Source organism: Marmota monax, unplaced genomic scaffold (genome assembly GCF_021218885.2).
Source record: "Marmota monax isolate L192 unplaced genomic scaffold, Marmota_monax_Labrador192_F-V1.1 WCK01_AAM20220418_F8-fsc00018, whole genome shotgun sequence".
NCBI classification, from domain to species: Eukaryota; Metazoa; Chordata; class Mammalia; order Rodentia; family Sciuridae; genus Marmota; species Marmota monax.
Window position 1 is genome coordinate 21755037 of NW_026692201.1, and position 15367 is coordinate 21770403.

General features: G+C 32.5%; 1 protein-coding gene across 1 annotated transcript in view; it reads right to left on the minus strand.

The window, feature by feature from the left end:
• Skic3 (SKI3 subunit of superkiller complex) overlaps positions 1 to 15367 on the minus strand; it is a 91309-nt gene that overhangs the window by 54935 nt on the left and 21007 nt on the right. The window contains exons 11-20 of the mRNA XM_046428693.2: positions 10481 to 10621; positions 9544 to 9645; positions 8560 to 8699; positions 6267 to 6353; positions 6062 to 6165; positions 5310 to 5436; positions 4478 to 4657; positions 4032 to 4156; positions 2881 to 3134; positions 1618 to 1720 (exon numbers count right to left, since the gene is read on the minus strand). Of these exons, the coding sequence (XP_046284649.1) occupies positions 1618 to 1720; positions 2881 to 3134; positions 4032 to 4156; positions 4478 to 4657; positions 5310 to 5436; positions 6062 to 6165; positions 6267 to 6353; positions 8560 to 8699; positions 9544 to 9645; positions 10481 to 10621 (1363 nt within the window). The remainder of the gene's footprint in view (positions 1 to 1617; positions 1721 to 2880; positions 3135 to 4031; positions 4157 to 4477; positions 4658 to 5309; positions 5437 to 6061; positions 6166 to 6266; positions 6354 to 8559; positions 8700 to 9543; positions 9646 to 10480; positions 10622 to 15367) is intronic.

Genomic DNA, 15367 nt, shown 5'->3' on the forward strand with positions numbered 1-15367 from the left:
ACAGTCTTTTCTACTAAATAAGTGCAGCCAAAAATCATTTTCCAATGTCTTCCTGAGAAATATTAATTATTGCAGTCATGACTGAAAACCCATGGTGAGAATCAAAGAAAGGACACTATTTCTCTTAGCCAAATTTCTAAAATTTACAGCATTAAAAGAGAAAACTAGAAAAAAAAGAAAAATTATAACAGGCAATTTTAACTGCCTGAATTCTTATGTCCTTTTAAGTTTAATGAAAACAACACATCTGTAAAATACAATAACTCCTACCACTCTTACACAATAACTGTGGTAATATTAACTCCTGTTAAGTACAGATTTGGGTCCGTGATTTTAAACATTGTAAACACTTTATAATTAGGGGAGTACTACATGTTATCCAGAATAAAACTTCTCAAGGAGGTTCAGTAAGGCAATATTTGTAGCTAAAGTACTGTCACCCAAAGATTCATATTTACTTTTAATACCAGTTCAAACAAAGTCTGTCCACTTCACTTTAAATTTTTCTTTGAGAAAAACTATATTATGTTGAGACTTGAAAAACAGCAATAAAAATTTGTGAGAGAAAAAAAGGCTGGGTATCAAATTAGCAGGAAACAAGAAAAAGCAAGTCTGAAAAAAAGGAAGATAAGCAGAAGAAAGATGCTTTAAGTGTAAAAAAAATTTCAATTTATACATTGAAAAAAATTCTAATTTGAGGACTGGGGTTGTGGCTCAGTGGCAGAGCGCTTGCCTAACAAGTGTAAGGCACTGGGTTTGATCCTCAGCACTACATAAAAATAAAATAAAATAAAAGTATTGTGTCCATCTATAACCCCCCCCCCAAAAAAATTTAAATTTCAACAGTCTATGGACTTTTTTTTTTTACATAGAGTTTCCCTGTGTTGCCCACACTGATCTAGCATAGAACTCACTATTCTCCTGAATTAGCCTCCTTAGTACCTGGGACTACAGGTGCACACCACCAAGTCCAGCATAACTTGTAGATTTTTTAAAAGTCATCTACCATAATTCTAGTGAGTTTAAATAATGAACTACTGAATTTACACTTCTATAAAATACTTTATTATTAGACACAATACTATTTTCTTAGTTTGTTTTCAGGAATAATCAGATTGCTTATTTTCTCTTTACTTTCAGATCCACCAATAAGCCTAAAAGAGGCCCTTACCACTGAGTAAAGGCCTATCAGGGATTTAAATCTCACTGTTTTCTTTAAAAAGGAGAAGGAAATATGGAAAAGCACATATAATGGGCTCCAGGCTCCACGATGCACTTTAGCGCAATGTGCACCTGAAGTCCCATTTCCCAATCAGTTTCAATTAGAGATACCCTATTTCCACATCTCATGAAAGAACACTAACTCGTGGTGTGGTGCTCTTTGCTCCTTTCTGTTCTTTCCTGAGTATCCAGCATGCTAGCCACTATGAAGACCATAAGAAATTGTTTCTCCAAGTGCAAAATTAATACAATATATATGCTATAGACTTAACTGTCTAGTCTTCTTTATGGTTTATATTCTGAATAATTGCTATATCTAACAGAAGACAAATTATTTTACAAATTTGGCTTTATTTTAATATTTAGAAAATAAATACAATAAATAATAATACTAACCAAGTAAAATATTCCAGGGATTTTTCTATGTAGTCTACGGCTTTCCCATCAAGATAATCAACTAGAGCTGCTTTTGCCATCATGAGATAGCATTCGCCCAAACCTAAAATCAGGTAAGTCCATAGTCGTCATTAAAATACATAATATAAACACTTAAAATGAACTTCAAACAAATGTACTGTTGTTCTTTTAAAGTCACTTTCCAAACAAAACTTAATTGTATTTTATAAAATTATCTTCAAGCATGATCTTGCATACATATAATGAGGAATTCAAACGTCAGGGTTCTACTGGAGTAAACATGCAGTAAAGAAGTAAACATGCACTAAGAAATTATAAAAATTACCTATAAAACATTAATTTGTTGACTTTGAATAAGCACTTTCCTCTCAAAAACCTCAGCTTCAAAAATGGAGATATTATCTAAATCTTATTCCCTATCATATGACTGTTTAACTGTTGTATGTTCTTTCAACATTAAAATTCATACAGCAAAATTAAGAATTAAATGAAATAGTGATTTCCTAACATGTCTAGTACACATTTCAAAACTGTGAGCTCTCTTTCTCTTGAGAAGTTTTATAAATTTCTTTTTAATTTTTAGGTAGATTTTCAGTCCTAATTTGTATGTTGCTCAAAAACTAACACTACTAGGGATTTAAACTTCAATTGTTTATTTATAAAGGAAAGAAACTGGAAGTAAGTATATATAATGAGCTCCAGACTTTTTTTTAATGGTAAGATATAATCACAAAAAAGTTATATATAAAGATGGTAGTGTTTTTCCTTATATGACCAAAAAAATTTCTTTAATAAGGAATAGATGTCTATGGAAGAACTAAAATCAACTTAGATAATAATAAAATAATGCAATGTCTCTTTAGGTTTAAAAAAATTTTAAATGAGCTTCTATAACTTACAAAATAAATAAAAGGTATTAAGAAATCCTCGGGATGCAAGAAATTAATTATCAAAATGTAAGAATATGGAAATCTGTTTTAGAGATCCATTTTTAGATCTAAAAGCTATCATGCTATCTAAAAGGTTCATCTCTATCATATTATTATTTACTATTTTGAAAGATATTTTGATATTTTTGTATTCAAATCCACATAAATTTTACTATAAGAAATTCATATCAGATGTGTGCTATTGACTACAGAAGTTCTTTTGAAGTTATTTAATACATTCAAATAGGAAATTTACCCAGAATTCTATACTATAGTATTATAAAACTTAAAGGATCTTTTAAAAATAAATTACCTTTCAAAGCAGGTACGTAATCTTCTTTCTTTTTAATAATCAGCTGGTATTGAGCTATGGCCTCCTTATACTTGCCTAGGATTTGTTGTATTGCTGCAACCTTAAACACACTGTATGTGGATTCTGGGTTGATCTCACTGGCTTTTGTGAAGGACTTCAAGGCTGTTGTATAGCCACCTCTGCTTAAGTATGCCTCTCCTAATGACTCCCAACAATTGAAGTCCTTTGGGTCTGCCCTTAATGCTGCCTGTAAACTAGAATTTTAAGAAACAGTAAGAGAACTAAAAATAATAGAACCATTTTCACATATGAAAGGAAATGTGAGATAAATAATTCAAATGAATTACATATATCCATTGCTCCTTCTATTTATAAAAGTGATACTGAAAGCAGGTATACTTGTTCCTTTTACAACTTGAATTTCTTAATACTAAGAAACTTTATTACAATTTAGAATGAATAAGAACAAAGTAGTCTTTTTGAAATATGCAGTTCAGAATTTCTTTTTCTTAATGAACTGGAAGACTTCCAGTTTTCTATTATAACAGGATGGGTGGACATCTCAGTTTGCCTTGTCCTTCTACTAAATAGAAATATCACAACCAAAATATAGGAACAAGAGGCATGCTATATATTTCTGATCAAATTACATTTTTATGGAAAGTTTCAAAATGCTATGTTCTAGATATTAATATAAATCAGAAACAACTATATTTTGATTCAGTTATATTTGATTTACCCTGAAGTACAGTTCAAACCAAATGACTAAATTAAACATATATGAGCTGTTCAAAATGCCCTTCAAGCTGCCAAATGACTCCTTTGCCAAAAACAGTGACTATCAGTGGAAGAACAAAACAACAAAGATCTTTACCTTAGTTTTTTATCACTACTGATATTTCTTTTGAGACTCTTCTTATAAATGTCACTATTAAAACCTAACTTCACTAGTCTGGCTACCTCAACAACTGGACATAATCATAATTTTTTCAATTCTACTGCCATATGTACAATAAGCATCAATCAACCATAAATCAATTTTTCTTTTTCTTCTCTCAAAATACAACCTGGTAAGGTCATTTGGGTACAAATTAAATTTATTTCATGGAACCATTATGCTATCTAAATATTACCACAGTAAGGTGCCTTACTCAGCCACTGCTTGTGAATGTTGACCAGCTTTCAAATAGTATAGTCCTCGCCGAAGCCAGGCCCATTTTGCCGTTCCAGCACTTGCCCTCTGAGTTACTGTTGTTAGGATAGCTAAGGCAGCTTCCTAATAAGAAAATGTTACTATTAGCCATGCTGAAGATCGTAAGGATAAAGAATACCTATGTCAAGTACACAAATATGTTTTCATTTCCCATTTATTTTTTTAAACTTAACATTGGTATATATCAAACTAGTTTCAATAATAAGTTGTGAGGGACTTAATATCTGCCAATGACAAGAATATTTAGCCAATTTATAAATGGAGGAACAAATCTATTATTTCTACAAAGAATAATAAAAACTAATGATAACTTTCAAATATGTATAAAATTATTTCTACTCATATACTCAGGAAAAGAAAAGCAAAAGTGGTTATTAGACGTACCATATCTTCAAGCTCCACACTTAAGTCAACTGCTGCAGCTCCAGATTCAGCATCAGTGTCATCTAATTCAAAAGCTTTCCTGTAACATCCTCGAGCTCTGTTTTTATCTCCCACTACATCTTTGTAATAATGACCTAAATAGCAGAAAACTTTGCCCATGTATGGATCCAGTCTTGCAGCCTTTTAAATAAATATAGACAACAAAATGTTAAAAGTTATTTTGCATGAGTATCTTTAAAACACAAAGAAAAAATAGAGTATATAGGTTAAAAGAAAAAAATGATTAATACACAATTTTATTAATTATTTAAAACTATGCCAAAACATCTTTTAATGTAAGATTTAAAAGAGACATGAAAGGTGGCCCTCACTGATTACAGAAATTAAACAGAAATGTCAACTATTATTTCTTTGGCAAAAGAAATGTGAAATTAGAACCATTGTTAAATTAATCAGCTCTTACAGGTCAAGTTAAGAATGTAAGACTTATAGATGTTAAATGCTTAAAAAAAAAACAAAAAAAAAAACAAGAAGTTAAAAATCTGGACTTAAGTGCCAATAAAATTACAGTGGAAATTATCCCAAAACAGTATTGTTTTTCAAAGATAATTCTTCTCATTTTCTATAACACATACTTCTGAAAATAACATTTATACCTTTTAGTTTTCTCCTTAAAAACCCACAAAACATTCTCACAAAACCTTATTGTAAGAAATGATATACAAAAAGTAGTTAAGCATAGTTTTAAATACCTAACCTACGTGATTCCTATTAATGATTTTAGAAAAAAAATCCACTTCAACTAAGAATCGAATAGTAACACCTGTTTTACCTTCAGAAAGTGGGTAAGAGCCTTTGTTTTATCTTTTCTTGTTTCTTCACCCATGAACCAATATGTTAACCCAAGCTGGTAATGATATTCAGCAACTTCAGCATCTCTCTCAAATGCTCTCTGAAAACTAAGCACCGAAGGAGAATGAAAAGAAGTATTAAAATAAAATTTAAAAACTTTGTAGATAAATATATAAAATAAAGGAGACTTTTTCTTGGGTAGAAAAATCAAAGTTTGAGTGATTCAAAGATACCAAATCAGAAATGTTAGTCCTTTAGAATTTAGATAATGAGAAAAAATTATTTGTGCTTGAAAAGGAGCAGTGTCCTTTTACCACTATCACATGCTAAGTGTTCAGAGCATATACCAAATACTACATTTATTTACTGAACATTATGATCAACTATCAAAATCTACTGAAGAATTTATAGCTACTATGCTATAACTGAACTATATTTCTTTAAAAATAGTATGATTTAAACCTTCAAAGGTCCAAATTATACAAACTTTGACCTTTAAGCCCATTTGGATTTTTTTTTCTAATATTTGTTTTTTAGTTGTAGGTGGACACAATAACCTTTATTTTATTTTTATGTGGTGCTGAGGATTGAACTCTGTCTCACACATGCTAGGAAGCACTCTACTGCGGAGCCACAACCCCAGCCCCCACTTTGAATTTTTGAGAAATACAATAGACTGGATCTTTTGAGAAATAAAATAGACTGGATCTATGAGCAAATATATATTCTTACCATTTTTCTGCTTGTAGATAGTCCTTTTTGGTAAAATGAATCAAAGCCTCAAGGGCATGAACTTCAGCTAGGTCAGGGTAAGAAGAGAGAAGGTCTTCCATAATCTATAAAGCAGATGCCTGTCAATTTCATATCCACATAAAAATGACTTTTAACTTCTAAAAACTGTTTAGTTTAAATTTTAAAACAAAACAAAAAAACTAACCTTTGTAGCTTCATCTAATAAGCCTTTGTTCAGATAAGCCAAGCTTTTGAGAACCAAAAGTCCTGGGATATTATTTGCATCAGAAACCTAGAAAATAATTGTAAATAACTGCTAAAATCTCCTCAACATAACTGCAGCAATATTTGCTTTAATTAAAGAAAGACCATAGTAGAATAAAGACATAGAAGCCCTACTTTCTATCACTATTAACACTTTAATTATTTGTAATAACTTTATGAGGGAAATTTTCAAATACATAACAAAGACTAGTTAATAAACTCACTTCACCCAGCTACAAAAGCCACCTTTTTTCATCTACACATCCACGCACTTTACCTACTCAGATGATTCTACAACAAATCTCAGATAACTTTCCATCTGTGACACTTCACTAACTGGACAAGATACAACTTATCTAAAAGATATATTCGTTTTTAAGTGACACAACCACATTATTATCATGCCTAAACAAAACTAAACATGTATCCTTAATATTATCAAATTTCCCAGTTGCCTTATAAAATATTTGAGCAATTTTCCTGTTTTAATCAAATAAGCATACATATATTTCAATTTACTGATAGGTCTCTTAAGTCTCTTTTATCTATGGGGCTACCCTCCATCTTTTTTCTTTCTCCCTTACAATTTAACTGCTGAAAATATGGACTATTTGTCACAGTTTCTCACAGATCTGAAGTTTGCTGAATGTATTCTTATGTTGTTTAATATGCTCTTTGCCCCTGTATTTTAGTAGTTAGATCTAGAAGAAACTTGATCTGATTCTGGGATGATATCCTGCAAGAATACTTCATGTGTGTTTGCATTTGGCTGGCTGGCTAGCTGTCTTTTGTGATGTTAACAGCCATTGATCCTTAATGCCTAGATCCACTCATTCATTAGGGATTGCAAAATGGTGACTTTCTTTTCCATCATTCCTTCTTCCTTTATTACATAATACTTTAAGAAGAATTTCTCCTCCTCTCATTAACTGCTTATCCTAAAGAAAAGTTCAGATAGGAAAAGCAAGATAAATGTTTTCTTTCCAATGTGGTCTTTAGCTTCCTCCCAAGATAATATTTCTTGAAGTTGTTCTGTTGATTTTTTTTGTATCAACATGAACAAATGAATTTAAATATTTTGATGTATTTCAATCTACCGCAGTTACTAGTGCCCTTTTCATTTGTTTTTTTGTGAAAAAATTTTGGAAAGATCTATTTTATAACACATTCACACAAAACAGATTAAGGCAAGTAGAAAATAAGATACTAGTTCCTTTTTTTTTTTTTTTTTTTGCATTACTAGGGAATAAACCCACGGGCACTCTACCATCGATCTATACCCTCTGCCTTTTCATTTCTTATTTTGAGATAGGGTCTTCCTAAATGACCAAGGCTGGCCTCCAACTTGCAATCAACATGCCTCAGCCTCCCAAATCACTGGGATTATAGGCATGCCTCACAATTCCCAACTAAGGTATTAGTTCTTCAAGGATACTGATAACTGCTATAATTTTAAAGAAATTTTATAGTTTTAATGAAATGCAAAGCTCCTTGAAATATACAAAGCAATAATTTTTTTAAAAAATTAAAACCACTTTGGGCCTATAGCTCAGTGATAGAGCACATGTCTAGCATGTGTGAGGCACTGGGTTCGAAGCTCAGCATCATACATAAATAAATGAAATAAAGGTCCATAGACAACTAGAAAAAAAATTTTAAAAATAGAAAAATTAAAACCCTTCAATATAGTAAGTGATATAATTTTAATTTTAGACAAAAAAAATAGCTGTTATCTGACAAACTCTATAAAGTGCAATGTTGTGATAATTCATAATTTACCTGTTGTCTTTTTTGCTAGGGAATTTCAAATTGTTTAAACCAAAAACATTAAAAAATCAGTTTCCTTCTTAAAAAATTAATCTTTTTTTGAATGAAACTAACAACATTCCTTATTATGAAATTTAATATTAAAGTCCTCAATTAATCTTGTAATGACCTATAAAACAATTTTGAAGAAAACAATTTAGAATCACAAATTAATAATAATCAAGTAGTGATGACCTTAGAGAACAAAAAGAAGAGAGAATAACAGTTAAAACTAAAGAAAGTGCCTCACAGTCAAAGCACTGGTAAGAATTTAACCAAGAACAAATAACTTCAGGAGTTTCCAAGTACGTGAATGATTCATCAAAGTATAGATATGGTGAAGTCATAGCTCTAAAAATATTTGGTAAGGAGAGATAGTCAGTTGCTTGGGACTAATTAAAGTTTAAGGGAAAAATTGATAAGATTACCTGATTGAGAGAACAAATTGCTTCCTCTGAAGATTCATAATCTGAGAGTTTAATCAAAGCTTCTGCTTTCAAACGAAGACAAAGGTTCTTCTGATAAAGACCGCCTCCAGACACACCATGATTATCTAGGTTCTTCAGAGCTGACAAAATTAAGGACATCTGGATGAAGATAACTACATCAGTTCACTTTTTATTTTTTTTGCTTTTATAAAACAAATTACAGATAAAATAAATCTAACTTTCTAAAGCAATATACATGAGGAATGATTCAAAGGTAAATATAAGTTCTTCCTTGAACTCTTTATAGAAAGATCTGACTTTAAAACAGAACACATATAAATTAAAAACCTCTATCTTCACAAAACATATGATAAAGCCAAAGATCCTGAAACACAACAATGGCTATCTATATTTATTACATAATAAAGGTTAGACCTTAGCCAAAGCATCTGTAACACACAACAAATTAAGAATACTGGACAGAGAAAAATGAATTAGAGTGGAGCTGGGTGATTTGTTTTTCAACTACAGAAGCAAGGCTTCTAGCCTAGTCAGGAACAGAGAAGCACCTTTTATGATTTCCTAGCCCCATACCTCACCTCAAAATTCAGAAAGTCTCCAAGATGCCCAAGACTTCTTATTTATACCAGGGAAATTAAGAATTCATGAAGGTCCTGAACACATATAACACTAGAAACTTCCTTATTATAAAGACAGAGCACCTCCACTCAAACCCCTAAACTGACTAAGTCAAATTCCAAATATGAGAAACCTTAATAAGTATCCATTGCCAGTTTAAAAATAAATAAAACTAGTAGGTATGCATGCAGATTTGGCATTTATTTAATTTCCTTTGGGAAACTGAAATTAGCAACTTAAAAAGCATCCAGATTTTTTTAAAACCATTATCTTTCTCCTTTAAGATGAAAAACACAAACAGCATTGGCTACCCTTATGTGAAAACCCAAGAGATGTCAAGAATACCTTGATTGCATGAAAGAACAGCTTCCTTAGGTCTATGCATTTTGATTTGAACTTCAGAGAGATGATACCATCCAGCTGTGCAGAGAGGGCTTTCCTTTAGCCCTAAAAGGATTAAAAACAATAAATAATAAAACCCATGTTTCCATGACTACTCAGATGAACGGTACCACTATCTACTATCTAAATCAGACTCCTCCCCTCTTCTTTCTCATGATTGCCCCCAATCATTTTTCTCCACGTATTCCTCCATCTCTACTACCACCACTTCAGTTCACATCTCCATCTTTATCCCAGGTCGTTGAAAATATCTGACATCCACTCCTATGTATGTACATTAGTCACAATATTTCTAAAAAAATCAGAAAATAAAATTTACCTCATTAAAGCCTTTCTCTGCTTCCCTAATGCCCTCAGGATAATGTACAAACTCTTTAACAAGGTTTGAAAGTTCCCTCTCCAACCTTACTTCCTTCCCTTTTCTGCACTCATACTTCATTCTCAAACCTTGCTGAACTATTAGCAGTTTCAAGAATGAGTTTTCCCTCTTACCTCAGGCTATCTCACAGATACATCTCTTGACCTAAAATGTTCCTCCTGTCCCCTTCATCCACTCATCTTGTTTGTCAGTCAGACCTCAGCTTGAATATAAGCTCATCCAGAATCATCATACATGATAAATCTAAGCTAAAGTTTTCTTAAAACAATGCCCATTTTATAATGCAAACACTGAGACACTAAAACTTTAACTAACTTTTCCAAGGTCTTGAATTTACTGAGTGGAAGAGTTGGAATTCAAACCTAAGAAGACTCTAGGATATATCAGTACTTTTTTTTTTCCTCATCCATCTTAGATATTTCTTTAAAGCAAGGCTACAAGATTAATGCCTACTGACTAACAATTACAACTCATGTCACATGACACACATTATAAATTTACCTTCTGTTAGATTCCTAACAGCATCTTCATATTTTTTGTCTTGTAATGCTCTAATGCCTAAGCCAATGAGGCCTGGACCACTTTTTGAATTCATTTCCACTAGCTTACAACAATACTGCTGTCCCTCATCAGTAAGATTTCCTGGAATTAAAAGAGAAACATTATTAGCGTACATATACCAAGTATCTAAGTACCAAATCCTATATACTTAAATCTCAAAAGTTACCTAACACATCCTTTACCGTATCATGATTCTAGGAATTCAGAACTTAAACTGGGAAATACAAAAATATTAATATTTCATTAAAAAACTATACTTTCTTCTTAAATAGTAGAAACCACTTTCCACAGATACTGAATCTGAAGTCATACTAAAGGGTTTCAAACAAAACACCTATTGCTACTTGCTAGTATGCTAAATTACAGAGCATATAGTTTGCCAAGTCTCTCTTTCCTATTCAGCAGTAACAATTTTAGTTGTTAAATGAAGGAACCCCTGTCAAAGGAGGATATCTTCATCAGTTTCCCCCCTGTGGGCAATAATGAACTGACAAAAACATGACAGCCAGATCCAATGGAATTTTCCAGCATCCTAAAATCAAAAGACAGTGGGCTACTCCTCTGAACATTGAACAAAAACTTGGAACAAAGACATAATATTCCTAAGTATACAAACTCAGCAGAACATTTCCACATTTTTCTAAAACTATATTTTTTCTATGTAATAATTAAGCTTATGTAATAATCATCCGATGCCTACATTTATTTTAAAATTTATTTTGGTAAAACAGTTTAGAAAATATTGACTGCCATTTCCAGAACAGCGTGTGCACGTGCACACACTCACACACTCACACACACACACACACACACAGTGATTTGTCTTTAGAATTAATAGTAAATAGCATTCACCACTTCAACAAATTGTTCTATCACATATGGAAGTTCTTAAAATAATTAAGACAGACTATAAAAGCAATAAATATGGGAACAAATAGAAATAATTTATCTGAAAAAATATACGATGCTTTAATATCTACATAAAACATATGCCCTTAAATCATATATGGAACCACTGTTTCAGTCACAGATGTCAAAGGTAAATTATTTGCATAATACCATTTAGTTTATATATTTCAAATTTTTCAAAACCAGATGCACACCAATGTATAATCTGGAATAGGTAACATAATGATTTTTAAGTCCAAATTAGCACCAAAAATAGAATTCATAATGGCTGAAGAATTGACATTTTAGTACTGCTTGGAAAAATAAGAAAACAAATTAGAGCCGGGCACAGTGGTATACAGTCTATAATCCCAGTGGCCCAGAAGGCTGAGGCAGGAGGATTTCAAGTTCAAAGCTAGTCTCAGCAACTTAGCGAGGTTCTTAGCAACTCAGCAAGACCCTGTCTGTAATAAAATATAAAAAAGGGGCTGGTGATGTAGCTCAGTAGTTAAGCACCTTGGGTTCAATCGGAAGGAAGGAAGGAAGGCAGGCAGGCAGGCAAATTGGAATTAGTAGTTTGATCACAAAGCCAGTTTAAAAAAAAAAAAAAAACACTTATTATTATGTTTCCAGACATGAATTTCCTCCTGTCAGTATATTCCTCTTACTGCTTCCATAAACATGAACTTAAGGGATAGATATGCCTAGCTCCATACCTTCTATATAAGGCAGTGGCTTTTTCCTTTCTATCCAGTGATTTTACCTAAACTAGACACTGTCTATACCAAGCATCAGAATTACATGAAAGACTTGTTAAAAATACAATATCCACTCTTACAGCTTCTTATTCAGTTGGTCTGGTGAAAGACATGAGAATTTGCATTTCTAACATTTTCTTAAGTGCTACTGATCCAGAGAGCATACTTTAATAAGAGCCATGAGTCTAGAATATTTTAATATCACATAACACCTTTACTACTAGTTTTAAAACAGATATGCCAAGCCTTTGTTGCACATCTGTAACTGTTAAATGGAAACTTTTAGAGAGTAGAGACTAGCATAGTTCTTACATGTTGTAGGTACTCATTAAATACGATGATCCTTTAAAAATATCATCATGAATTGATGTTCAAAAAGATTTAATAGGTACTGAGAATTATTAGAGAAACCATTCTAAAAAAGAAAAACAAATGGCTATAAAAATTTTACCTTTGATTCAAATTCTGAGTCAAAACTCTTACTCCATAGAAACATAATTTATGATAGACTACCTTTGCAACATAAACTATATTACAGAAAACACAAGGGATGAAAAGAGGAAAAGTCAATCATGCATCTTTCCTATGATCATCTAAGTACCCAAAACTGCACATGTGGGTAGGTAGTTTCCAAAAGGTGAAATGAACAGGTGCCACTTTTAGAACAGGGTAAATCTTCTTGCCACACATTGCTCACGACAAAAACACTCAGGAGTCACTCCAAGGGAACTGGGCTGCACGAAATAACCACACAAGAAACAGAAACACCTTTTACTTTAGGGATACTCCTCTGACCTTAAGGGTCCGCAGAACATGCTGGCCCCTTTTATTGAGGAAAAGCCATTCAAATGAGGCAAGGGGTCAGGTTTCAAGGGGCTGAGTCTAGCTTCATGATGTCTGCTGTCAGCAGACTGACTGACATCTAGGAAGGCCACACCCAAGGGCAGGTAAGAGAAGGGGACACACAAAGGGCGTTTCCATGGAACATTTTATCCTAAACAGGGCAAAGGGTAATATCACAAAGGAACAGATGAGCTGTAGCTGGACCCATGGGGCTGTAGGAAGGCACGCCTACGCCTGAAGACACATTTGGTTGCATTATTTCTACCCTCAACAGCGGGGCTACTGTCTTCAGCAACTTAAGAGTAGCCAGATCATTGGGGGGGTGGGGGGGGTGGAGATGACCATCAGTGCCTCAACCTATCAGGAGAGGAAAAACACTGGTCACATGATGTGACAGTCTCCTACACCTTCTTAAGATATTCCTTTGCTAATGCCTAGAAGCACAATTATAGAAACAAAATGAGATTTCAGGAAACTATATTCATGCTTAACTCTGGTAACATATTCTCTATATATGACCAAGTGGCATTGACAGAAATTATCCATAGTGATCTCAAAAACTAGCAACAGTAATAACAACAATAATGAGTCTGTTTGAAGAGACAAGGAATATTCAGCTATTCCAGCTTCAATCCTCGATCCTCCTCTTCTCCATATTAATTCTTGTTGAGAATTCTAGCTAAATAAATATGTTTGGGGAGAAAGAAAAGAGAGAAAATAGACATCATTGTTTTTAAATAGTAAAAATTTATTTAACATATGTACTCTTTTTAATGTTTAGAGGATTTGAAGGTTTTATGAGTATCCATAAAACATTGATTTTTTAAAAATTATAAACAAATGAAAGATCTGTAGAATTGAGGAAGGGGAATAGAGGAAGGAGGGAGAGAAAAAGGAAGTACTAGGGACTGAAGTGGAGCAAATTATATTCCATGCATGTAAAATTATGTCAAAATGTACTCCAATTTTATATATAACTACAATGCACTAATAAAAACATTTCAAAAAATAGTTTAACAATATTATTTTTATTTCTCCAAAAGGCAAGCCAGACTTGAAGTTGATGAATACTAAACACCAAGGGTATATAAAGGATGTTCTGAAGGTTGGATGCTATGGTAATACCTACAGAATTCTGTTTCCTGAATTTTACTTAAAAAAAAAAAAAAAAGGTAGAATTTCTTAAAAAACTAATTCATTTCTGACATAACGAAGAAATTGACCACTATTACAGAATTTTTCTTTTAAATAAACCTGGCTTGAGAGAGGAAAAAATTTTAAAGTACGTATGTACATTTCTTTATGTTCACCTGCATTTTCTAATATTTCTAGAGCACAAAACCTTAAAGAAGCTCTTTTCTGCTTGTATTTGAATTTGAAGAACCAAAGTTTCTTATGCTTTCTCATTTCAGCAAGAAAGCAAAATTAATCAAAAAGGTCATTTAGCATGAAAGAACATTTCAATAGATGACAACTGTGAAAGCTATTCACCACTTGTTTTATGAAGCTTTACAAACTGACTCAAGCAAGACAAAGGATAATGAAATATATTTGTTTCCAGTGGAAGAGAACCCAATGATTAACTGTAGTGAAGCAAAAAATTCTGTAGATATTGAAATACTCTGGGGGAGGAAGGGCCAGAAATTTGGAGAGTTAAGAGATTTTCAGAAGTTCTTAATTTTCAGAATACATAGTTTGACTTAGAGTAACAATAAAAAGAAAACTATGCCTTCCTACTGCCCTGAATTAACAAACTTTCATCCCTAGAATAATACTTTATCTTAGAATAAACTTGAACTGTACCATTCCAAAAATTCTTGCAACAATTCAGTAGGGAAAGAATTCTCCCTTGATTTTGCTATATGTGTAAATATTTACCTAGTCACTCTTCTCTGCCATGATATAGACCTACTTTCTTTCAATTCTGCAAAATACCCATTCCCAAATCCTCTTTAACAATGACTTTTTTTCATTTAAACCAATACAATTTCTAATAAATTAGAATAATCCCTTTCTCTCTCTCTCTCTCACCCCTCCCCCCCCCCAACCCGCCTCCCTCTCTCTCTCTCTCATGGAGCATGTTGTCAGCTACTGCATTCATGAGTAAAACTTTAGGGTATTTGTTAATTTTATTTCTTCTATTATTTTTCAGGCTTTCTGGACTATAAGGGCCATGTTTACCTAACAAATACACGTTAAAGGCACATTCATGGTTGTTGAGAGAGCATTCCATCAGTTTTCAAAACAGAAATTTCAAAATATTCACTGGTACCATTTGGCATGTAAGCAGTCCAAGAATATGGGAACAGTACAAACCATTAATAGCTTAATGAGATTG